At 56.4% G+C, this 23,652-nt stretch overlaps 1 protein-coding gene across 4 annotated transcripts in view; it reads left to right on the top strand.

Moving 5' to 3' along the window:
• Positions 1 to 17,981, top strand: part of TESC (tescalcin) — a 64,406-nt gene extending 46,425 nt beyond the window's left edge. The window contains exons 3-8 of one of the 4 annotated variants that reach the window (XM_027566704.1): positions 2,121 to 2,201; positions 9,042 to 9,181; positions 10,871 to 10,932; positions 11,037 to 11,144; positions 14,716 to 14,763; positions 17,727 to 17,981. In XM_027566704.1, the coding sequence (XP_027422505.1) occupies positions 2,121 to 2,201; positions 9,042 to 9,181; positions 10,871 to 10,932; positions 11,037 to 11,144; positions 14,716 to 14,763; positions 17,727 to 17,804 (517 nt within the window). In that variant the 3' untranslated portion in view covers positions 17,805 to 17,981. Of the gene's footprint in view, positions 1 to 2,120; positions 2,202 to 9,041; positions 9,182 to 10,870; positions 10,933 to 11,036; positions 11,205 to 14,715; positions 14,764 to 17,726 lie in introns of all 4 variants that reach the window. The other 3 variants (XM_027566703.1, XM_027566705.1, XM_027566707.1) reach the window with 3 other exon arrangements.
• The last annotated feature ends 5,671 nt before the right edge of the window (positions 17,982 to 23,652 follow it).

Raw genomic sequence — 23,652 nt, 5'->3', positions numbered from 1 at the left:
AAACAGCCTGATTGAGATATAATTCACATGTTATACAATTCATCCACTTAGTCTACAGTCCATATAAGAACATTTTCATCACTGCCAAGAGAAACCCTGTATCTGCTAGCTGTCAACTGTCCCCCAGTCCCTGGCACCCGCCAGTCTGCTTTCTGTCTCCCTGGATTTGCTTATTCTGGACATCTCATATATTCATACATAGAATCATACACCGTGTGGCCTTTTGTGTCTGGCTGCCTTCACTTAGCATCTTGCTCTTGAAGTTCATCTCTGTTGTAGCATGGGTCAGCACTGCAGTCCTTTTTATGGCTGAATAATATTCCAGTGCTGTGGGCCAGCTGCTCTGAGTGGGTTGCCTTCAGAACTGGGAACCTCAGGAATCTGAAATGTTGGCATCCGTTGATGCTGGCTCCTGAGTTTGGCCAGATGCTGCAAGCAAACGAAGCTAGGAGCACTGAGTGGTGGGGAGAGGTGGGAGACAGCTTGGAGAGGGAGAGAAGATGGAGGCATCCGGGCCCCGGGTAGGTCCTGCTTCTTCTGTCTGAGCCTCAGCTCCCCCATCTGTTTGGTGGGGGCAGGACAGGGCTCAGCTGTGTGTTTACAGAGCCTTCCAGCTCTGATGGTGCAGAGTGCCCCTTGTATGTGGCACTTCCTCCTTCCCAGCGTGGGTTGGTTCTAGGTTCAAGTTCTAAATCTGAGGGCTACTGGACATTCTACTTTTAAGTGGCTGATATCCTCCCAGCTTCCCCAAGCTGGGTCTGCCTCCTTATTCCCCGGGATTACCAGCCTGTGTCCTGGGTCCCTACCAAGGCCACTGCCTGTTGAAATCCACAGAGCAGAAGAAAAGGTGAGCAGGAAGCAGGTCCGAGAACAAAGGACAGCCTTATGCGGGAAGGTCAGGCAGCTGGGGACTTACCTGCCTCCATGACTGCAAATTCACAGCCTCTGGGACCCAGCGACACCTGGCCTCAGCCACAGGGTGGCTGTGTTTGAAATTCACCATCTCATACGAACATTTCTCTCTTTCTTTGAACAGCTTTACTGAAATAGAATTCGCATATCCAGCGATTTACCCACTAAAATGTGCAATGCAATTGGCTTTTAGTATGCTTCCAGAGCACTGTATCCATCACCACAGTCAGTTTGACAACGTTTTCATCACCCCCTAAAGAGTCCTCGTACCCTTAATACCGTTCCCCAGCATGGCTCCCAATCCCCTAGCCTCTGGCAACCACGAATCTCCTTTCTGTCTCTATGGATTGATTTCTTCTGGACTTTTCATATAAATGAAATCATACACTGTGTGGCCCAGCTTATTTCACTTAGCACCGTGTCTATACGGTCCATCTGTATTGTGGCCTGTGTCTGTATTTATTTCCTTTTAATGGCTGAATGTGCTTAGCCGCTCAGTTGTGTCCGACTCTTTGTGACCCTATGGACTGTAACCCACCAGGCTTCTCTGTTCATGGGGATTCTCCAGGCAAGAATACTGGTATGGGTTGCCATGCTCTCCTCCAAGGGATCTTCCCAACCCAGGGACTGAACCCAAGTCTTCTGCATTGCAGGCATTCTTTACCAGCTAAGCTACCCAGGAAGCCCACTTCTATCAATATTCACAGGCAAATTTCTATGTGGATGAATGTTTTCATTTCTCTTGGGACATATCCAGGTATATACCTAGCCATGGAATCACTGGGTCATGTGTAACTCCAGGTTTTTAACCTAGTGTGGACACTGTTTTTGAAATCTCCAAGCGAGCAGCTTGCTGCTCTGATTCCAGGATAGCCAACTCAGGGTTTCCCTACTGGGGTATCTGACCCCTCGGAATAGGATGCAGGTCTTGTGTTGCTGCATCTTTCTGGGGGATGGGCAGGGTGGATGTCCGGGACATCTGTCAGATTCCCAAAGGCGCCTCTGAGCCTCCAGGCCCTCTGTGGCCCCGCTGGTCCAAGGGTTAGAGGAGGAGGTGGACCAGTGCAGCGAACCCCAGTCCTGACTTGGGAATTCCAGACCATTCTCGTAGGGCCTGCTCAGAAAACACAACATGAGAGGTGATGAACACGCTCTCTGATGTCATTCTTTTCTCCCTCATTTCCCGGTGTGCCTCCTTGGAAACCCAGGAAGGAGAACTTCAACAACGTCCCTGACCTGGAGCTCAACCCAATCCGGTCCAAAATCGTCCGTGCCTTCTTCGACAACAGGTGGGCCCTTCTCCTGGAATGCTGATGGTGGGTGACTTTGTGGGGAGTGTTTTGCCTTTGTAACCTCTGTCATAACTCATGTTGGTAGGAGTTGTGAGCATGGGCCAGAGGTCTAGCAGTTCTGGATTCGTGGCTAGGTGACTTGGGACAGCTCACTCAGTCTCTCTCAGCCTCTGTATTCCTTAGTTATGGCTGCATAACAAATTGCTCCCCCCCCCTAAACTTAGCAGTTTCGGAGAAGGCGATGGCACCCCACTCCAGTACTCTCGCCTGGAAAACCCCATGGATGGAGGAGCCTGGTGGGCTGCAGTCCATGGGGTCGCTGAGGGTTGGACACGACTGAGCGACTTCACTTTCACTTGTCACTTTCATGCATTGGAGAAGGAAATGGCAACCCACTCCAGTGATCTTGCCTAGAGAATCCCAGGGACGGCGGAGCCTGGTGGGTTGCCGTCTATGGGGTCGCACAGAGTCGGACACGACTGAAGCGACTTAGCAGCAGCAGCAGCAAACTTAGCAGTTTAAGACAATACATATTTATTAGCTCACCAGTTCTATGCATCAGGGATTTGGGTTCTCTGGCTCAGGGAGGGTTAACTGGGGCTGCAGTCACCCAAAGGCATGACTGGGGGAGGCTCTGCTTCCGAGCTCATCCACCTGGATGTTGGCAGCTCATGAACCAATCCCCAGAGTTACCACACCTGGCAGCTGGGTTCCCTCAAGAGTAAGATGTTCCAGGGAGAAAGAGAGAGAGGGAGGGAGGGAGAAGAGAGAGACTGGGCACTTGAGATGGAATCTATTGGAACTTCATCTTGCACATAACATTCCATCAACTTTTCTTTATTGTTTTCTTCAGAAGTGAGTCCCTGGGTCTCCCCACACTTGAAATGGGGACCTCATGGGGCATGGATACCAGGAAGCAGGCTCACTGGCGCCCTCCTGGGGGCTGCCTCACTTTCCTTATTGATAGAATGATGGTGATACACCTGCCTTGCGGTGTTGCTGTGAGACTGTGCTGAGATGATGTGTGTTGAAGAGCCAGAGTATGCTCAGTGCCCTGGCTTACAGATGGAGAAACTGAGGCAGAGAGAGGCACCATGGACAGTGTCCCAGAGCTGAGGCTAAGGTCAGAGCCCATGTCTCCAAATGTCCAGTGTCGTCAGGGTTGAAAGACTCAGGTATCGGGAGGGACATCACTGTGTCTGAGGCTTAGTGAGGAGGTAGGAGATGGACATGGGGGATGGGCACACTCTCGGGCTGACACCCTGTGTCTGCAGAGATCGCTGAGGAGCAGAGGAGCGGGCAGAAAGAGGAAGGAAGGGAACTGGTGTGTTGAGATCATGTGATAGGTGGGGTCTCCCTGGATGGGCTTCAAGTCATGCGAGCCTGAACCGCCCAGCTCAGTTCTGCCAGGACTATGGGGACCTGAGCCAGAAGCAGGACCTCAGTGCTCATGGGCTGGGACTGGGAAGTCCTCTGGCTGCCCCAGAAAATGCAGAGACCTTCCTCTAGGGCCTGTGGGGTGAGACCTGAGGAGAAAGTGCCCAGGAGTTAACCAGGCAAAGGAGAAACCAGAACTGCATGTGCAAAGGCCCTGTGGCCTAAAGTCCAGATATACAAGTGACAGGGGACTCAGCTGGAACACAGGCTGAGCGTGGGGAGAGGTGTGGGGTGGGCAGGGCGCATCGTGCAGACCCTAGGCCAGCAAGAGGGGTCTTGACTTCAACCCAGGAGCAGCATCAGGGGTGGGGGCACAGATAGGCTTTAAGGCAGGTATGTGGGGCATGAAGCAGGTTGGCATCTTGCAGACGTCACTCTGGCTGCCAGTGGGTTGTCGGGGACTGAGGCCAGGGTCCCTCTGGCTGGAGCCAGGACTCCTGAGTGCAGAGGGATAGCGATGGGTGGCTTTGAGATACCGGAGGGGGTGACAGAGGGCAGAGGAAAGTGAGGGAGCTGGTATCTGAGGAATCACCCCCAGCAAATTGTCACACGTCCCTTCACAGAGGGATAGTTTGAAGTCACGTGGTCCGTGGTGAAGACGGGAGTAGAATTCAGCATCCCCACCTCCTTTTTAACCCTGGTTCTGCCTTCGGAATCCCAGGGTGAGGCCTGGGAGGGTGGGCAGTGAGCAGAGCAGGATTGGAGGGGGTGGGTTCCTGACAGGTAGTGGAGCGGGGATGGGGTGATGTGGCCCCCAACGTGGAGACAATATGGCCCGTGGGGTCTAGGGTTGGAGGTGTCGCAGGAAGATGGTGAAGGGTGACCAGAGTGTCGTGGCGCCTGACACGAGAAGGGGGCGGCGTGCAGATGTGTGTGTCTGTGTGTACACAGGCCCGCGGGCGCCTGCCTGTGAGGCTTGTCTCTGAAAGACGGGATGAGACCGGGGCAGCTGTGAGGTTGGCCGGGCTCCGGGGACCCAGCCTTCTGTGCTTGGAGCTGGAGGGGCTGGTGTCTTCATGTACCGGGTGGGCCAAGATGGGGAGAGGGGGACACCCCAGAGGTCCCAGTGACCCCGCTGCCCCCCGGGCCTGTGGAGCCCACCTGGGGCCAAGGGCTTGGTTCTTCTGTCCTCACCGACAGCCCAGGAGGAGAGTGGCGGGGCTGGAGGGGGACCCCAGGAAACCTCTACTGCCCTGATTGGTGGGGGCGGGGCCGTGGACACCAGGAGGCTGCCTCACTTTGCTCATATACAGAACGATGACGGTAGTAACAGCCCCTGCCTCATGGCGTTGCTGTGAGGCTGTGCTGAGGTGACGTGTGTTCAAGAGCCACGGTACGCTCAGTGCTCAGTCGCATCCGACTCTCTGTGACCCCGTGGACTGTACCTGCCTTCCCCCATTGGCCCCCCCAAGGCTCCTCTGTCCATGGGATTCTCCAGGCAGGAATCCTGGAGTGGGTAGCCATTTCCTTCTCCAGGAGATCTTCCCAACACAGGGATTGAACCCTGGTCTCCCGCATTGCAGGCGGATTCTTTACCATCTGAGCCACCAGGGAAGCTGTTCCTTAAAGCAAGGCTGGCCGGAGGTTGCTTGGCCCTCCGCTGTCCGCTGGGGAACTGGGAACAGGTTCCAGGAGTTGTGTTTTCAGGTGGGGGTGGAAGTTGGGTGTGGCCAGGCTGCTCTCCAGGACTGATACGCTGCCTGCCAAGGGGGCTGGGCCTGGGCCCGAGCTGGAGCAGAAACCTCCCTCCAGCCAGAGGACAAGTGGCCCTGAATCCACAGTCAGAGGCAGGAGAGACCCCCGCCTTGCTTGGAGCATCCAACGTTAGGACAGAGCCATGAGCGCGGGCACAGGCAGGTGCCTCCCGAAGGATGGAGGGAGACCCTTGGTCAGTCAGGGAATGTTGGGTGTCTGCAAGGTGTCATCAGGCCTTTGAGCCCCTCATGAGGGGTGTGCGGCCGGAAACGGGGGCAAGGGCTGGGCTGAGACCTGGGAGACCAGGTGGAGGCTTGTGGTGGGGGGAGTCACCACAAGAGCTGGAGAAGCTTCCAGAGAGCATTGAGCAAGGGAGCAACAGAGTCTAATTTGCTTTTTTTTTTTTTTTAATTAATTTATTTATTTGGCTGCATTGGGTCTTAGTTGCAGCATGTGGGATCTAGTTCCCTGACCAGGGAGGGAACCTGGGCCCCTGCGTTGGGAGTGCAGAGTCTTAGCCACTGGACCGCCAGGGACATCTCTGACTTGCTTTTTGCGGAGCTCATCCTGGCCTCTGCCGGTCGGGATGGTGGAAGCTGGCCCAGGCTGTCCTAGGAGAGAAGAAGATTGGATATGATGGGGAGGGAGTCAGGGGGTCCCCAGGCCTGTAGTGCGGGCGGCTCACAAGACCCCTGCTCTAGGGAGTGACCACTGGAAGATGATGCAGGACAGTGAGCAGGAGACAGGGAGGACAGCTGCCCACAGCAGGAGGTGAGAGCCCACTCCTGCCCCCGGCCCCCTGTGGGTTCTGGGACCTCAGCCTTGGGCCAGCTGCTTACAGACACGCTCTGGAGAAAGGGAGGCCCCTGGTGAGTTGGTGGACTGCCCAAGGTGAACAAGAAGAGGAGGATTGAGGAAAGGCTTCCCCAACCGGGACCTGGAGCCGCTCAGCACCTGTGCGTCCTTTGTATTTCTGTCCTGTAAGCTCTGCCAAGGAGTGATGGAGGAGTCAGAGGACAGGCTGGAGGTGGGAGTTTCCTTTCAAAAAGTACCAGTGTCTGCCTTGCATCCTAAGGTGCTTTGGGAACAAGACAGTGAAGCAAAAAGCTGTTTGGAAGGCAGCCGAGCAGGGTCTGTCCCCACCTCCAAGGGTTCTGGTCCTCACAGAGTCATTGGAGAGTTAAGGAAGTGAAAATACTGCATTCAAGCAGGCTTTCTTGCAAAAGAGTGCTGTGATGGAGGGCTGCAGGTTTGGATGGAGCCCCATTCTTTTAGGGCGTCCCAGGTGGCACTAGTGGTAAAGAACCCGCCTGCCAGTGCAGGAGACTTGGGAGACGTGAGTTAGGTTCCTTAGGTCAGGAAGATCCCCTCGAGGAGGGTATGGCAACCCGGTCCAGTATTCTTGCCTAGAGAGTCTCATGGACAGAGGAGCCTGGTGGGCTACAGTCTATAGGGTCGCATAGAGTGGGACACGACTGAAGCGACTTAGCACACACGCCCATTCTTCTACCCACTGACCCTGGCCTCGGGGTGCCCCACTGTGGAAATTGGAGTGGAGTGCAGGTGGGCCTGGCTCTGGGTGCTGTGTCTGGGTTTCCTCGGCCTCTGCCCTCTGGTTACCTTGAGAGACCAGGATGCTGGCCCACAGGGACCTCCCAGGGACATGGGCAGGAACCCCTTGCCCCTGAATTGGGTCCTGATGCCGAAGCAGCCAGGTCACAGCCTTCCCTGAGAAGCAGACACACATGGCCTGCCTGCCACAGGGTCCATCACGTTTCTCTGAGCTCATCTCCGTGCCCCTTGCTGCAGCCGGAACCCCCTGAGAAGGAGGTGCAAGCTAACCCAGTGAACCATGCCTCCTAGGAGCCTGATGATGCCTGGGGCTATTTTTACACCTTGTAAGTCTGGTCTGTGCCCCCGACAGCAGGAACTCTGAGGTTATTAAAAGTCTGTCCAGAGAAACAGTGGGAAACCTTTGTAAGAGATGATTTCAGAGAAAATTGAGGGGGGAAAAAAAAAAACACTCAAAGACTAGGCTTTCTGAGTCCTGGGGAGATCTCCTCTCATCTCTGCAGTTTGTTGTTTCACAATCCACCTTTCGTGATCCAGGCTCGGGAGCCACTTCTTTCTGGAAAATCTCCTGGAATGGAAGCTTGGGGATAGTGAGATCTCTAAACTGTGAAGTGTGGTGGCCGCTGCAGGGGCAGGATTTGAAAGGGAACAGCTGGGCCCCTGCTTCCCCAGTGGCACAGCGGTAAAGAGCCTGTCTGCCAATGCAGGAGATGCAGGTTCGATCCCCGGGTTAGGATGATCCCCTGGAGAAGGAAATGGCAACCCACTCCAGTATTTTTGCTCGGGAAATCCCATGGTAAGAAGAGCCTGGCGGGCTATAGTCTATGGGGATCACAAAGAGTCAGATATAACTTAGCGACCAAACAACAACAGCTGGGCCCTTAGAGAACCTTGAACATGTTCCTTTAAGCTGAGATGTGGTCTTGACCCCAAGAGGCACCCAAGTGCATTTGAGAAGCACCATCATCCCAGGCAAACTGAGAGCTATCCCTTTGTAAGGAGGCACAGGGAGGGTAGGGGGACCATCAGACAGATGGCAACCTGCCCCAGTAGAAGTTGATTAGTGGTAAGAGTATGGCAGCAGTGGGTCAGGAGCCCGTGTCTGGTTGGAATCGGCTCCGAGCTGTTTTCTCAACTCCTCTGCCAGGACCTGTACTTGGTGGCTTGTCGATGCCTTCATATGCATTTGCTGAGTACCTGCTGTGTGTTCAGCATGGGACGGACCCAGCCTTGGGTACCCTCCCCAAGCCCTGCCAGGAACTCAAGCCCTTTGCCACCCCTTCAGAAAAACACACCTGCAGGGACAACCTCAAACCTGTCCTGATCTGTTCGAAAACCTGCAGTTAATTGGTGCACTTTACACGTTGGTAGGAAACAGATTACTCAGAGTGCCTGCCAACAGATCACTGTGCCCGAGTTTCAGACAGCTGATAGAGAGCAGGAACTGGCAAACTTTCTCTAAAAGGCCAGAGAGTAAATATTTTAGGCTTTGCGGGCCACATCATCTCTGTTACAACTGTTCAGCTCTGCCTTTATAGCCTGAAAGCAGCCGCGGATACCATGTAAATGAGCAGGCGTGGCCGTGTGCCAATAAAACTTTATTTCTGGACGCTCAGATTTGAATTTCATGTAATTTTCACTTGTCATGCGATGCTATTCTTTTTTTCCCCCTTAACATTTTTTTTTCAACCATATCAAAACATACAAACCCTTCTTAGTTCATGGGCTATATAAAAGCAGGCAGCAGACAGGATTTGGCCCCTGGGTGACTCCCTGACCCTTTCGATCTAAAGGAAAGGATCACGAGACGTACCTGGTGAATTACCGCCCAACTCTGTGCACCATGCATGCCCAGCAGCCCCTGCCCCACAGACACAGCTGCCTGTGTCTCCCCCAGACCCCCAGATGGTGGTTTCTGGGTAGGGGGGAGTGCAGCACAGGGCTGGACTAACCCCCCAGGGGCCCCCCGGTGCCACCCACGAGCTGGTCGCTGGGTAGCAGAACCCAAGGCTGGGACAGCCATTGTAGGTGAAGCGAGTGCTTGGAAGGGCCAATTTCTCTGGGGCTGTGGGCAGCAGCGAGATGAGCTTCTGTTTTGAATATATTTCCGATATCCCCTTCTTGCTCCTACAGGAACCTGCGCAAGGGGACCAGCGGCCTGGCCGACGAGATCAACTTTGAGGACTTTCTGACCATCATGTCCTACTTCCGGCCCATCGACACCACCATGGACGAGGAGCAGGTGCAGCTGTGCCGGAAAGAGAAGCTGAGATGTGGGTGCCCGTTTGCATGTCCCCGAGGCCTGTTGTGCCCCTGCAGGGGGTGGGGAGGGTCAGGGAGCACCAGCTCTGGGCCTTGAGGAGGGGGCTTTCACAGCACAGAGGGTGCTCCCCCTCCTAGGCTGTTCTGAGACAGCCTCCTTGTTGACACTCCTCAGCAGCTGGTGATTTTCTGGGAATAGAAGGGTCTGTCGGTGATGGGAAATTGGTTTGGACAGACCTGGTTCAATCCAGCCCTTCCACTAAGCAGCTGTGTGACCTTAAACCTGACAGTGGGAATGTGGGCTGGACATGTGGCTGGTTCTGAGGCTGGAGGAGACCGCAGGGGTGCTTTCGTCCCTTGCCCCGGTCCACAGCCTGCCACCAGACTCAGCTTCACGGGGTGGCCTCTGCGGGCCCACGCCCCCACCTTTGGAGCCGCTCTGGCCCTGGATCTGAGTTCAGGGCGGGCGGCACCCCGGCCCTCCCTGTGCACTTTCCCATGACTCCAGCATCCTTCTGCACCCCGCCCCTGAGGCAGCAGCGTCTGCAGGGAAATGTAAACACGGGCCTGGGCTATACTTAGCTCTGGACGTGTACCGAGGGCTGCTGGGGGCAGGGGGATGGCGCCTGGTGTCGGCCCAGCTTCCAGATGGTTCCAAGGGCTGGTCAGGGGTCATGGGGCCTATGGGATGGGATGGACTCTGATTCAAACCCGTGGCTGCCCCTCTGTTAATGAAGTGAAGTGAAAATCACTCAATCGTGTCCATCTCTTTGCGACCCCATGGACTGTAGCCCGCCAGGCTCCTCTATCCATGGAATTCTCCAGGCAAGAATACTGGAGTGGGTAGGCTCTTCCCTTCTCCAGGGGATTCTCCCAACCCAGGGATCATACCCAGGTCTCCTGCATGGCAGGCGGATTCTTTACCGTCTGAGCCTCAGGGGAAGCCCCCCCTTAATGGGGCAGCTGTGGGCAAATGCCTTCACTTCTCTGAGCTTGTCAGCCCCGTCTGTGACACGGGCTCGGGGAGGGGTCATGTGAGGATGAGGGGCAGAGATGCTTGCAGAGCGCCAGGCAGGGTAAATGCCGGGACCAAGGCCATCGTGAGCTCGAGGCTCCCTGAGGCTCAGCCAGGGGTGGAAAGGTCCCCTCCCCTTCAGCTCATGGCTCTGCTGGGATGTGGGCTGCTGAGTGATGTCAGTAAAGGGACCAGGTGACGTCACTGAGAGGGAAGCGAGCCGAGCAGCTGTGAATGCCCCTCAGGGCCTGCTTGGATCAGCCAGGGGCGGGAGGGAAGCAGCGGGGTCTGTGACCTGCCCCAAGCCCAGGACGGCAGCCAGCCTCTTGGGTGTCAGGAGTGACACCTTGAAGTCACGCTGCGCTGACTTCCTGTTAATGAGACTGCGCATGGTCCACCGGCCTTGGCTCACCTGATACCACCACCACGAGGCAGAGGTGTGTTGACTCCCATTTTACAGATGGGAAAGCTGAGGCTCAGGGCAGTGAGGTCGCTTGCCCAAGGTCACCCACCTGAAGTGGTCCGTCTGGCCCTTTGCCCTTGCCCCCTACAGCCTTGGCATTCGGGTTGCATTGCTGGGGGTGTTTTGCTCAGTTTGAGGGAGGGGGAGGTTGCGGTAACGGGGAACCCAGGGCTTCCGTCTGCCTCGCCTGACTCATCCTCCGCCTCTCCCCGCCGCCCCCAGTTCTGTTCCACATGTACGACTCGGACAGCGACGGCCGCATCACCCTGGAAGAGTATCGAAATGTAAAGTATGCTCCCGCGCCCGGCGGGCCCCGGCGCCCCCCCACACCCCGCGCTCAGCAGCCTGGCGTAGTCCCGAGCTCACGGTGTGTCTGCCTCTCCGGCAGGTGGTAGAGGAGCTGCTGTCAGGGAACCCGCACATCGAAAAGGAGTCGGCGCGCTCCATCGCCGACGGCGCCATGATGGAGGCGGCCAGCGTCTGCGTGGGGCAGATGGTGAGGGCCTGGGGCCCCTGTCTTCACGCTCCACTCTCCGCCTGCGGAGCCCTGCCCGCTGTGAGTCTGTGCTTCTGGAAGGCCTGGAGGGCAGAGACCGCACGTGGCCTGCTCACCACTCCAGCTGGGCCTGGCGCAGAGCTCTGCTCAGAGGCCTCGCTGCTTTCCTGTCCCACCAGACCAGATCTGAGGTCCCAGTCCTGGGGCGGTGGGCCAGGCAGGGGAGGCTGGGCTTTGGGGGGCCACAGACCCTACTAGATAGCCTCCCTGGGCCCACAGGTAGCATCTGGCACAGCGCCAGGCCCAGTTGGTGTACAGCAGGGTCTCGCTGTCATTAATTTTATTATTTGAGGCGATTTGTGGCCTGGAGGGCAGGGGTCTCCTGAGGGCCCACGATCTGGCGTCCAGGGAGGAGCTGGGAGCAGCGGGGGCCACGTGTAGATGAGACAGGGGCTCGGCCATCCGGGCGTGTGGCTGAGGAGGGTGGGAGGCTCCCGCTGGTATCAGAAGTGGTGAGTCATTTCTCAGCCGGGCTCTCAGGCCTGGGGTTTCTCCTCCCGGCTCTGTCGACACGAGGCCCTCTGGGGTTGCAGGGTGTTGAGCAGCGTCCCTGGCTTCTACCTACTGGATGCCAGTCACACCCTCCAAGTCACGACAAGCAAACGTGTCTCCAGACACAGCTACCGTCCCTGGGTTGGTGCTGGGGTGGGGTGTGTGTGTGAAGTCACCCCCAGTGCAGAACCGATGGAGCAGAGGGCACAGGGACGGACGGTCAGGGGACTGGGAACCAGCGCGTCTGTGAGCGGCCACGGCTGGCACTCACGGGCTCGGATGGTGCTGTTGGGGGGAGGGGCAGTTGCAGGTTCCCTTGGGAGGCTCCAGGCACCCAGGCACCCCCAGGGTCCTCCAAAGGGTGTGCGCACAGTGTGTGCAGGCGCCGTGCTAGGTTCTTCACGGGCATTGCTTCATGGACTTGTAGCCTGTTTCACTGGTTCCAAGTGAACTGAGGGGAACCAAGGCTCAGAGGCATAGGAATCTTCTGGATTTCCTGGACAATGACCTTGGACTCTCTCTCTTGCAGGGGCTCTGAGGGCAGGCACATGATCACCTCCATGGACTTTGTTCCTTGCGGGGGGGTGTCTCGGGTGTTCCCTCTGAGGCCACCCCGTCTGGCTCCTGCGTATTCACTGTGGCTGCTGCCCCGGACACCACCACGGCTTTGGGGTCACCCCAGCCCAGGTGGAGGGCTGTTTTTTTCCTGCTGGAACCTGCTGTTTGTGCCCAGGCCCGTCACTGTAGATGGCGGGCCTGGGCCTGCCCCCAGGGGCAAGGGGGTTGCGGTCACTTTATTGACCTGCATTTTATCTGTCTGCTTCAGGGGCCCTAGGGAGGCTTCTGAGTTTGGTGAACCCACCCTCTTCAGCAGATTAAACTGCTGCAGAAAGGGCTGGTGGCCTCGTTGGGGAGCGCAGGGATCCCCGGCTGGGCTGTGCGAGCAGAATCCTCACTTGATTTAATTACACTCTCCTCCGATAAATTGCTCCCTGTCGTACTCCAGTTTCAATTGGCGAGTTTTCTTAATTTGCTGTCGTGAAATCGCTGGCAGCTGGCAGCTGCTGGTCTGCATAGAATCCACGCATCTTTGGAGCCCGTGCCGGCTTCCTGGGGGGCATCCCGCCACCGTGGGCATCATCTCCCTCTAGTTACCAGTCCTAATGTTTTCTCGTGTGATCGTCGACCAGATAAACACAGGGGCGAGGGGCAGCCACATCCTTTCATACTGCATGGCCTCTGAGGACACTTGACATATCTGCCAAAGACAGATGAGGCATCGCCCACCATCATGGACTTCCAGGGCCGGTTGTCCGGTGTGGCTGGGATCTTTCCAGAGTGTGTCTCTGGGAAGCCTTCCTGTGGCTGGAGGGTGGGCCGGCTTTCCCGGGGCCTCAGCCCCAGTGCTTCCCCGAGCCTCTGGCCCCTCCACCTGCCTTGCTTCCACTGGGCACCCACCCTCCAGGCCAGGTCTCGGGCCAGCGGGGCCTCGCTCCCCTCGGCCGCCCCCAGGGACCTAGGGTGGCGGGCAGGCGGAGGGCAGCCACTTCTTCTGTCTATTGACCCTGGTCAGGAAGAGCAGGCAACCCTAGGGACAGGGCTGGTCCAGGCCTTCTAAGAATCTGACGTTTTTCATAAAATTAAAAAGTATATCCCAAATTAGATTAAGAGCAGAGCCCACTTGAGGGGGCTGTTGTGAGATTCGCATCAGCTCATGGTAATCACGTTGGTAAAACACTCGTAGAGAGCCTGCTGGTGTTTTCTTCTTTTTTTAAATGAATTATTTATGCATTTATTTTTAGCTGCGCTGGGTCTTGGTTGCTGTGCGTGGGCTTTCTCAAGCTGCGGCGACAGGGCTTACCCTAGTTGCGGTGCGCTGGCTTCTCAGAGCGCTGGCTCGGTCGTTGTCATGTATGAGCTTAGTTGCCCTGTGGCATGTGGGATCTTCCCGGACCAGGGATCGAACTGGTGTCCGCTGCATTGCAAGGCGACTCTGAACCACTGGACCACCAGGGAAGTCCCTAGTGTTTTCTTAACTATGCATCAGAACAAATCTCTGGGCAGTACATAAAGAGAAGTGCGTCTCTCCTGGTCCTCCTCCCTAAAGAGACCTGCCTTTGATGGGTTTTTCCCGACACAGATCAACGCACACATGTGTGTCTTCTAGTTCTGAGTCACACAACGTGGCGTTCAACTCCCCCGGCTTCCTCATCCCCGTGCTGACCCTGCACGTCCACAGGACAGGTGGCAGCCATCTGCAAGCATCTTTCTGCTCCTTGTTTTTTTCTTCCACCGGGTGCATATCTTGGAGCCTCTTCCATGTCAGCCCATCTGGGATCAACCCCTTCTTCGTGGTAATCTGTAGCCCGGACGACCACACTTTCTTTAGCTGGTCTCGTGTTGACAGGCGGTGGGATGTCCACCCAGTTGTCACAGGCACAGAGGGCGCTGTGGGCCGGGGCGGGGGCTGTGGTGACTTGGCCGTAGTGGCATCAGGGGCAGGAGCCCTGCTTATCATCTTGTGCGTCCCCGTGTGCACAGGTGACTCAGCAGGAGGGAGGCTCCTGGACCCCATGCCATCAGGGTGACTCACGGGCGAGAAGGGGTGGGCCGTGCAGGCTGGCCCTTCATTCTCTTGGCCCTTTCCCAGTGTCTGGAGCGCCGGTCAGCCCAGAGCTGCTCTTAACCAAGCCTGGTTTGAGAAGGCAGAACAGAGAAACAACAGAGGGTGTCTGTTGGTGGCCACCCCAGCCTCTGTGCCCACCCCACCCCCCTTCTTTTCCCATCCTTGTCGGCCCTGTCCTCCCCAGGAGCATAGGTAGGGGGTGAGCCTGCACCGGCTCCCACCCTCCCCTCAAGGGGATGCTGGAGTTCAAGGTGACCAGCCCCGAGCTGGAGGCGAACAGTCACAGTGTTCTCGTGGTCCTGCCTGCACACCTCACCCCTCTTTCTGTGTCGGGGGGTGGAAGTGGAGGGTCCCTGGGCAGAAGCCACTCACTGCACCCCGTTCTCTCTGCAGGAGCCCGATCAGGTGTATGAGGGGATCACCTTTGATGACTTCCTAAAGGTGGGTGCCTGGGAGCTGGGGGTGGGCACGGGGGCTGCGCTGGGGGCTTGTAGGGGACCCTGCTAGTCAGGAAGAGACAGGCATCTTGAGTGAATAGAGTCTAGCCTGAGTGTGGCCTTTACAGTGGTTTAAACTGGTGGCAGAAAGTGAAGAGGAACTAAAAAGCCTCTTGATGAGAGTGAAAGAGGAGAGTGAAAAAGTTGGCTTAAAGCTCAACATTCAGAAAACTAAGATCATGGCACCTGGTCCCATCACTTCATGGGAAATAGATGGGGAAACAGTGTCAGACTTTATTTTGGGGGGCTCCAAAATCACTGCAGATGGTGATTGAAGCCATGAAATTAAAAGACGCTTACTCCTCGGAAGGAAAGTTATGACCAACCTAGATAGAATATTCAAAAGCAGAGACATTACTTTGCCAACAAAGGTCCGTCTAGTCAAGGCTATGATTTTTCCTGTGGTCATGTATGGATGTGAGAGTTGGACTGTGAAGAAAGCTGAGAGCCGTAGAATTGATGCTTTTGAACTGTGGTGTTGGAGAAGACTCTTGAGAGTCCCTTGGACTGCAAGGAGATCCAACCAGTCCATCGTAAAGGAGATCAGTCCTGGGTGTTCTTTGGAAGGAATGATGATAAGCTGAAACTCCAGTACTTTGGCTACCTCATGCAAAGAGTTGACTCATTGGAAAAGACTCTGATGCTGGGAGGGATTGGGGGCAGGAGGAGAAGGGGACGACAGAGGATGAGATGGCTAGATGGCATCACCGACTTGATGGACGTGAGCCTGAGTGAACTCTGGGAGTTGGTGATGGACAGGGAGGCCTGGCGTACTGCGATTCATGGGGTTGCAAAGAGTCGGACACGACTGAGCAACTGAACTGAAACTGGTTTTACTTATGTTTATTGAAAGGGTGATCATAGTCACAGACGCTCAAAACAACTTAGCAAGTACGAAAGGGCCTCTGAGGAAGGCTCCGTTTTTCTCCCCATCAAGTCCCTGGTCCCCTTTCTCAGAAGCACCCTGTTGACAGCTGGAGCCAGGGTCTGGAATGTTCCATGACTGTGAGCCCAGCTCTTCCCAGAAGCACACACTGGTGCTGCCCACGTGCTGTCCTGCTGTCCTCCTGGGCCTCACAGACAGTGCTGTGTGCCCAGCTGCCCACCTTCTACCCTGGTTAGTGGATGTTCAGGCCTCACCCAGCCTTCACATCTGTAAACGTGCCCGCAGACTGGGAACGGGGGCCCTGGGTGCTCTGATCGGTGAGGAGTCAAGCCCCCCTCCTGTATTCTGCCCACTCTTTGGCCCTGAGTACCCCAGCAGTGGGGTCCCTGCATCCCTTCCAGGAGCTGAGGAAGATGGGAGGTTGGGGCAACAATAGCCAGGGGCTCCAGCGCTCCCAGGCAACCCTGAGAGAACGAACAGGCCTGTGCCCAGGACGGGGCCGGAGACCCCCACCCCATGGCTGAAGCTCTGGGAAGCTGAGGGGCAGCCTGCCTGAGGGACTCCCCCTAAGTCTGAGCCACCAACTTGGCCGGTCATGGCAAGAGGAGGGGCATGGGTGGTACAGACCAGGCCTGAAGGAGAGACTGGAAGGGTCTGCTGGGCTGGAGGAGGGCAATCTCCTTTCTCAGGAGGGGGGCAGGTGGGTGGGGAGAAATTGAGCTGGCATTTGTGCCATGGGTCACCTTGGCATATGGAAAGGTGGTAACACCCAAGCAAGAACCAGAGTGAGCAGTGAGAAGACCAGGGAGGCCAAGGGGAGGTTAGGGAGGCTGCTTTAAGCCAGAAGACGAGATGAAATCCTTTTTGGCCCCAGAAAACCAGCTTCTTCCCCCGCAGTCCGTTCCCCAGCCCTGCCCCGCCTGCCTCCAGGGCTCCCAAGTCCGTGGCCCCTGGGCTTTTCCCCACCAGCCGGCCACTCCCGTTCTCTGAGCCCCACTGTGACCCTCTCGTCACCTTGGCATTTGGCAGAAACCACCCTGGGCATCCAGACATCTCTTCCTGGGAACACCCTGCCCACCTAACAAGGAAAGCGCCTGGGGCTGTGGGCTTGTGAAGGTGGCTGAAAACGTGCCAAGGCCTCCCTGTGGCTTGGGTGCCCACAGCACTGTGCTCGCCCGAGCCGCGTGGCTGTCCCTGCAGATGTTGAGGGCGACACTGAGAGTCTGAAGTTCTTACGTAATCGGGGAGACGGTGACCAGTCACCGCCCACCACACCCCTCGGGCCCTGCCCGCATCCTTCTGGCCGTCTCACCATCCGTGGTCCTCTTGGGGCCCGAGTGGCGGAGGGGCAGGAGTCCTGGGCGCTGGAGCTCGTAGTGCGGCGTGGGGTCTGGTGGCCTGAGTGTCCGCTAGGGACCTGGCCAGGATGGACCCTGATGGAGGTGCCAGGTATGTGGTGACAGACTTGGTCTTTGGCAGAAATCACCTTTCCTGGGCAGGAGCTTGTCTTTCTGGAACACTGTGACCTATCTCTGGGAGGTTATAAAGACCTAACTGTCGCGACCTTTGAATGAATGATGGCTTGATGCGATCTTAGAATTACACAGCTCTTAACAGTTTAAAAGCCACTTCTATGCAGGATTCCACGGGAGCCCCCACCACAGAGTGGGCAGCACAGGTGGTGGTCTCCACGTCTTTCTGGTGCAAAAGAGGTTTAACAGGGGCTCAGGAATTTGCGTGAAAATCACAGAGTCTGAAGTGGTGGTGGGTGGGATTCGAGCGACTTTAGCTAGGAGCCTGGATTTAGCACTTGAATAATAACTTGCTGTGACAGTCCAGAAAGAATCCGAACGTCAGAGCCCAGTTAACCAGCAAAGAGGCAGATGGAGGAGGTTCCGTGCTTCGCTCTGGATCTCACCTGCGGGGGCATCACCGTGGGCAGTGGAGGTGGGTGGGCGGGGAGTGGCCGGGGGTCTGTGGGAGCGGGGGTGCCCACTCACGCCGCTCCGTCCGTGCTCCAGATCTGGCAGGGCATCGACATCGAGACCAAGATGCACGTCCGCTTCCTTAACATGGAGACCATCGCCCTGTGCCACTGACTGCCCGCCCCCATGGAGCGCCTGCACCGGGAACTGGGCTGCACAGGGGGCCCGTTTGCTGCAGCCGTTATTGTAAATAGCCGACACGCCTCGCTCATCTCGTTTTCCCGCAGGGTATGGTGTGTGGGACTTTGGTGTTTTTATCTCTAATAAAAAAGGAAAAGGGTTTGGTAATGAGCGTGGCTCCTATCTGTCCCCCATGTCCACATGTGCAGCCTGGCCGTCTGGTGGCCCAGAGGTTGACCATGAGGAGCAAGCAGTAGCAGCTAGTTCTCAAAGGCTGGTTTGCAAGGGGATTTTTTTTTCTCCCTTCCTGCCTGGCGTATTTGGGATTAACAGGTTGCTGTTTTCCCGACACAAGTGCTGGCAACTCGTCTGCCTCCTCAGTCTCCAGCTCCTCCATGGGGGCAGGGGTTGGGGTTGGGGGCTTCCTGGGTGTCACGATCCGATATTGAGACCCAAGGAGAAGACGTGAGCAGGGCCAGCCACGGGGACCACCCAAGTTCACCCCGTGGTACTAGGGGCGCCGGCAGTCAGCCTGGCGGGATCAGATTCGGGGGGCCTGGCCTGAGGACAGCCACACAGCCTGCACCCAGAGGTCCGCAGCACAGCGGCAGCTGCGGAGGCCACTGGCCCAGGTAAGCATCTCCACACCTCGGTTGTCACCCGCCGGCAGTGGAGGCTGAGGCAAGGGGGAAACACGGTCCTTCAGCCGGGGCGGTGGCTGTGGCCGGGGAGTCAGCACAGGGCTGGCCTTCAGTGGTGCCCTGGGGACCTGCTGACTCTCGGGCAGCACTGTGGTCTCTCGTCACGTTCCGCTTCCTGGTGGTCCCTGTTATTGACACCCACTGGAAGGCACCTTCCTAGCCTTCTAGGAAAGCTCCCCTGATCATTGGTTACTGCTGTTATTCTTTGTGCTCTTAAATTTGCAATTCAGTTTTGGTATTAAGCATCTTTTCTCTATCTTACACTCACATGTTAGGGTTCAGAATGTAACAGGCACACCCTGGAGCCTTCATTCGATGCCCAGCGCCCGGGTCTACACGCCCCCGGAGCTGTGTCAGGCGCACACAGCGGATGTGTTGCTTAGGACGAGGTGAATGTTGGTATTTTGAAGCCAAAACAGACCCACGAGGCGATGAAGGGAAGCGTGACCACCTAGCACAGAGTTGAGGAGCCTGTGTCTGAGGGTGGTGGCAGAGCTGGAAAGCCCTCCTTATTCAGATGGTGAGCACTGGTGTGGGCATTTCAGCCCTGGGGAGCGCATGGCGGGGCTGGCTGGGACCTCCGACCCCAGCGGGGCCTGAGAAACGCCGGCTCCATGGACCCTGATGTGCAGACAGGCGGCTGGGACAGTGCCACCCCATCTCCATCTCCTGTGAGTCGAGAGCCGTGTGGAATCACTTCCGGAGCTCTGCTGCTTCTTTGTAATTTTTACTGATTTTTGGCCTTTTGATGAAGTATAGTTGATTTACAGCATTGCGCTAATTTCTGCTGAACAGCAAAGTGACTCAGTTAGACACATACTACGTACGTCCTTTCTGTATATTCCTTCCCACTGTGGTTTATCCCAGGAGACTGGATGTAGTTCCTGGTGCCATGCTTTTGGATTTGCTCGTTTAGTGCTGAATTCCACAAATGTTTTGACATTTTCAGGAGCAAAGCCCGAGGCCTCTGCTTCTTACCCTCCAGGTAAGAAGGCAGCATTTGTGTGGGAGACTGGGATGTGATTGCCCCCACCCCTGACTCCAACACCCCTCCCCGCTCCTCCCGTTGCTGGGATCTGGTTGCCAGCAGAAGGAATTTAGAAAGACCTGCAGTCGGGAGAGCTGGTCCCGTGTAAGTGCTAGTCAGCGCTCGTCCAGGATGGGTCTGCAGTGAGACGCCCGCAGCCTGGCCGAAGCACGCGTGCCTCTAGCCCCCAAGCCCCTGCTGAGTCCTTTCCCGCCCAGCACGGATGCCAGGGGCCCGCGGAGTCGCTCAGAGCAGGCCTGCTGGCGTGGCTGCGAGGGCTGTTTTCTGGGATTCTCCGTTTGCTTTAGTCTTCTCAACAAAGGCAGTTCATGTAGTGTTTTTGTAAATAACAGACCTTCTACCTGCCCAGCCTGCGTTGGGGAGCGTGGCCACTGTGGGTGCAGAGCGTGCGTTTGTACTTGTTCACCAAGGGCCGGCTGGGTGTCTTTGGAGCTTTGGCCACGGCTTACCTAAACTGCTAGTTAGAAAGGGATTTATTCACCCCGAGCCTGGTCCGTGCTGCCCCAGAGCATGCTGACACCCCACTGTCCCTGAGGGAGTCTGCCTGCCTGCCACCAGAAGGCGGGCCAGTCAGCCTGGGGCTCTCCTGCGGGCCCCCAGGGCACCGTGTGCGTGAGGTGGTATTTTCACTCATTTGGTCATTCAGGGAGTGATTGGGGTTGGCTGTTAGTTAGGGCAGGCCCACTCCTAGGGAGGGCGGTTATTCCCCACAGCCGGCTGGCCTTTGACTGGAAAGAACGAGGGTCATTGCTCTGGGCACGAGTCTTGGCATGGCCCCTGTGACAGGCTGGACCCGTGGGTGTGCTCAGAAGGGGCAGAGACCAAGTGAGTGTAGCTCTGCCCCCATCTGAAATGACGTGTCTGTCGATTTCTCAATTTGCCTGCTGTAGAACAAATGCCGTTGTTTTACAGCTTTCCTCTCATTGGGAATTATACTCATGACTAATCAATGCTAAATCAAATATTTGAAGTCAGTGCTTTGAGGGCCTCGGGCTGTGGGTGGAGGAGACGGAGCGGGGACGTGTCCACAGCGTGCAGGACGAGGGTGAGGTCACCTCTCTCCACGTCCTCCACCCACTTCCCAGGAATTGGGATGAAGGCAGGGTCTACTCCAATGCTGCCGTATGGCCAAGGAGAAAATGTTACCACAACTCTGCTTTTGGCTGTTAGAATACAGCGATTTGACACACACACACGGCCATGTGGTAGGTTTACAAAAGGGCTGTGTAATGGAAATCTAATATGAGAAGCTCAAGGGAAACCTGCAGCCAGGTTACACATGAATTATGGATAAAGGAATGGAGTACGATGGCAGGAGCTTCCAGTCTTGGCCGAGCACCCTCTGAGGGAACAAGTTACTGAGTTACGCCTAGACTTCAGCAGTTTATTTTCTGACCCCGGGGCTGGGGATGTTCTTTATGTGCTTTGCTAATGGGAAGCAGGTTCATGTGTGGATCTGATCCTTGTCACCGAGCAGGTGAACCGTCTCTGCTGCCCGGGGTTCACCAGGCTGAAGCTCAACCTCACACAGCACAGTGACTTCACGTAGGCTGATAAGAGTTAAAAATACAAGTTGCCTTGCAAGCTGTCCTCCCACACAGTGACCTTGGGAAGGCCTTGGAGAGTTGAGTGGGAGGAGCCGGGGCTTTCACCACCTCCTCCCAGGGTGTCAGTGTTGCCTTTGTCTCTGGGCTTCTCCAGAACCGGTGACGAATGCCAGGAGGGATTCAGGGGTTGGAGGAACTTGGCCCCCAGGAGGACTGAGGACTCTGATGGGCACGTGATAGCTCCTCTTCCTCCTAACCCGCTGGTGGACCAGGTCAGCAGGGACTGGGTTTCCCGTCTTTACCCTGGAAAAGTCCATGGGGCAAGTGGGGGCACGATCCATGGGGCAGCGGGGGTGTGGTCCATGGGGCAGCAGTCAGGTGGGCAGATGCACTAAGGTGGATGGATGCGCCCAAGGAGTAGCTTGCAGCGCCTCCCTCTGAAGGAATCCAGGAGGGGGCGTTCGCACTGGCGCTGGGCAAGGGGAGATCAGGATAGGCTCGGCTCTGGGTATGGGGGAGCCTGTCCACCCAATTCTAGGGGCAGAGAAGTTCCCCGGTGGAGCCTCTGCTTGGAAGCCCCTGCCCAGCAGCAGAGGCAGGGAGAGCAGTCTGGCGCCCACATGGCACCGGCTGGAGCCCAATGAGGGGGGCTCTGCCGTTGCCCACCCCAGGCATCACCGTCCAAATCGCCCAGGGCCCTGCACAGCAGCCAGGGAGCCATCTGGCCTGGCCACGGGTGAGGCGGGCAGGTCCGCGTGGTTGGGGAACCGGGACCTGGCAGCCGGCACTGCTCGCTCCCGGATGCCACAGCTGCTGTGCAGAGCGAAGGCCCGAGTAAGGGAAGGCCAGCAGCCCCCAGCTCTGCCCGTCCTGACAGGCCCCAGTAAGAGAAGGCTGCATCCCCACCAGGCCACTTCTCTCCAACGGTGAGCAGGGTTGGTTCACCGTGGCCAGTGTTTGCCTTCTGAATGCAGAGTGAGACGCACTGTTCTCTCAAATGGAGAGGACCCTGGCTCTGGAGGGTACGGAGGACTTGGACCAGAACTCAACTCTTAGGGACACTGCGTTTTCCTTGAATCGGATGAACCCAGTTAGCCAGGGCAGGCTCTCCTTGCAGGGGAAGATGTGGCCCTAGGATGTGCCTTCAAATGAATCACTCCCTGGGCAGCGCCGTCTAGTGGCCGCAGCTGGAATCCTCGGGGAACTGGGGTTTCCCTTGGAGAATCTGACGAAAGAGCCACACTTCCTCCCAGAAAACACCCTTATGCACAGTTTCACACACTGTGTGTGGGTCTCCTGGATCCTAGGCTAGGAGCCCCTCTACAGTGGTTCTGGGGGATAACTATTCAAAATGCTATGCGAGATTTTTGGGGGGAGAAGGGAGAGCTGGTAGAGTGGTGTACTGGGGGCGGGGGGGTGGGTGCTGGTGCCACACACCTTGCCAGGATGATGAATAATTTTGGCAATAAATACACTTGAAAAATGTAGTATTAGAACACGGACATGTTATAAAGTGGAAAAAGCCAAAGCCAGACAAGACAAAGATCGCTGGCGTTTGGCCCTCTGGCTCTCCCAGAGAGCCGTCCTGATCTTCAGGGAAGACCAGGTCTGGGCTGAGGCTGAAAAGCAGAAGACAGCGGTACACAGCAGAGCAGACTTCGGGTCAGTCAGCTAAGAACTCGACTGGCAGAGGAGTTCCCACGCAACAGCCAGTGGGGACAAACAGGCGAGGTGGGGTGAACAGACGGGGTGGACGTGGGCCCAGATTTCTTGTAGCCACTGGAAAGTGGTTCACACAGGAACTCTGAACCTTTCCCCATTAGGGCGACTTCTTCCGGGACATAAGGTTTACTGCAAAAAAATGCTGACTGAGCTCGGCGTGCCTGGAGGTTATAGTCTGGGTCCAGGAAACTTCACAAAACCCAGGTGGTTTATGTTATCAACAGGCTAGGAAGGAAAAACCCCACGCTTGTTAAGATTTTTACGCTGGACCAGCAGTTGGCAGTGAATCAAAGTAGTTGAAAACTATTAAAATTTTCTGGGTCTAATTTCTTTTGAACTCTTTCATTATCTTTAATTCCTGCAAAGCTAAGAGGGAGACTGTATCTGCAAAATGAACAGTGAAATCCGACTGCAAGGGGGCTGCTGCTGAAAGGAAAAGCTACTTTCCCCGGTGATGAGACTGCGAGATGAACACAGTGTCACTCGGGGCTCACAGCAGTGAGATCAAGCACAGTACGTGTGTCATTCGCCAGCCGCAGGCCGGCTTCTCTGGGAAGTGATGGGGTTTTCTGAAGGGAAGCAGGAAACTCCACGGACACAGCCGCGCTCTCAGGAGGAGGGACGGGTCCCAGAGCCTCTCTCTCTGGCTCTGTCATCCTCTCTTGCGGGATGTGCATCTTTCATGATGAAGACCTTAATCTGAAAAAGAAAAAGCCTTCCACAACCCTCAGGACTCAAAAGTTCCAGGACTCCAGGTAACGGTGGGTTTCCCAGCCATACGCACATGCTTGTGAACAGCGGGAAAGCTGCGCTTTGCTCTGGGA

The sequence above is a fragment of the Bos indicus x Bos taurus genome, chromosome 17 (assembly GCF_003369695.1).
Source record: "Bos indicus x Bos taurus breed Angus x Brahman F1 hybrid chromosome 17, Bos_hybrid_MaternalHap_v2.0, whole genome shotgun sequence".
Taxonomy (NCBI): Eukaryota; Metazoa; Chordata; class Mammalia; order Artiodactyla; family Bovidae; genus Bos; species Bos indicus x Bos taurus.
The sequence above is the reverse complement of the archived record's forward strand: the minus strand, read 5'-3'. Positions and strand labels throughout refer to the sequence as shown.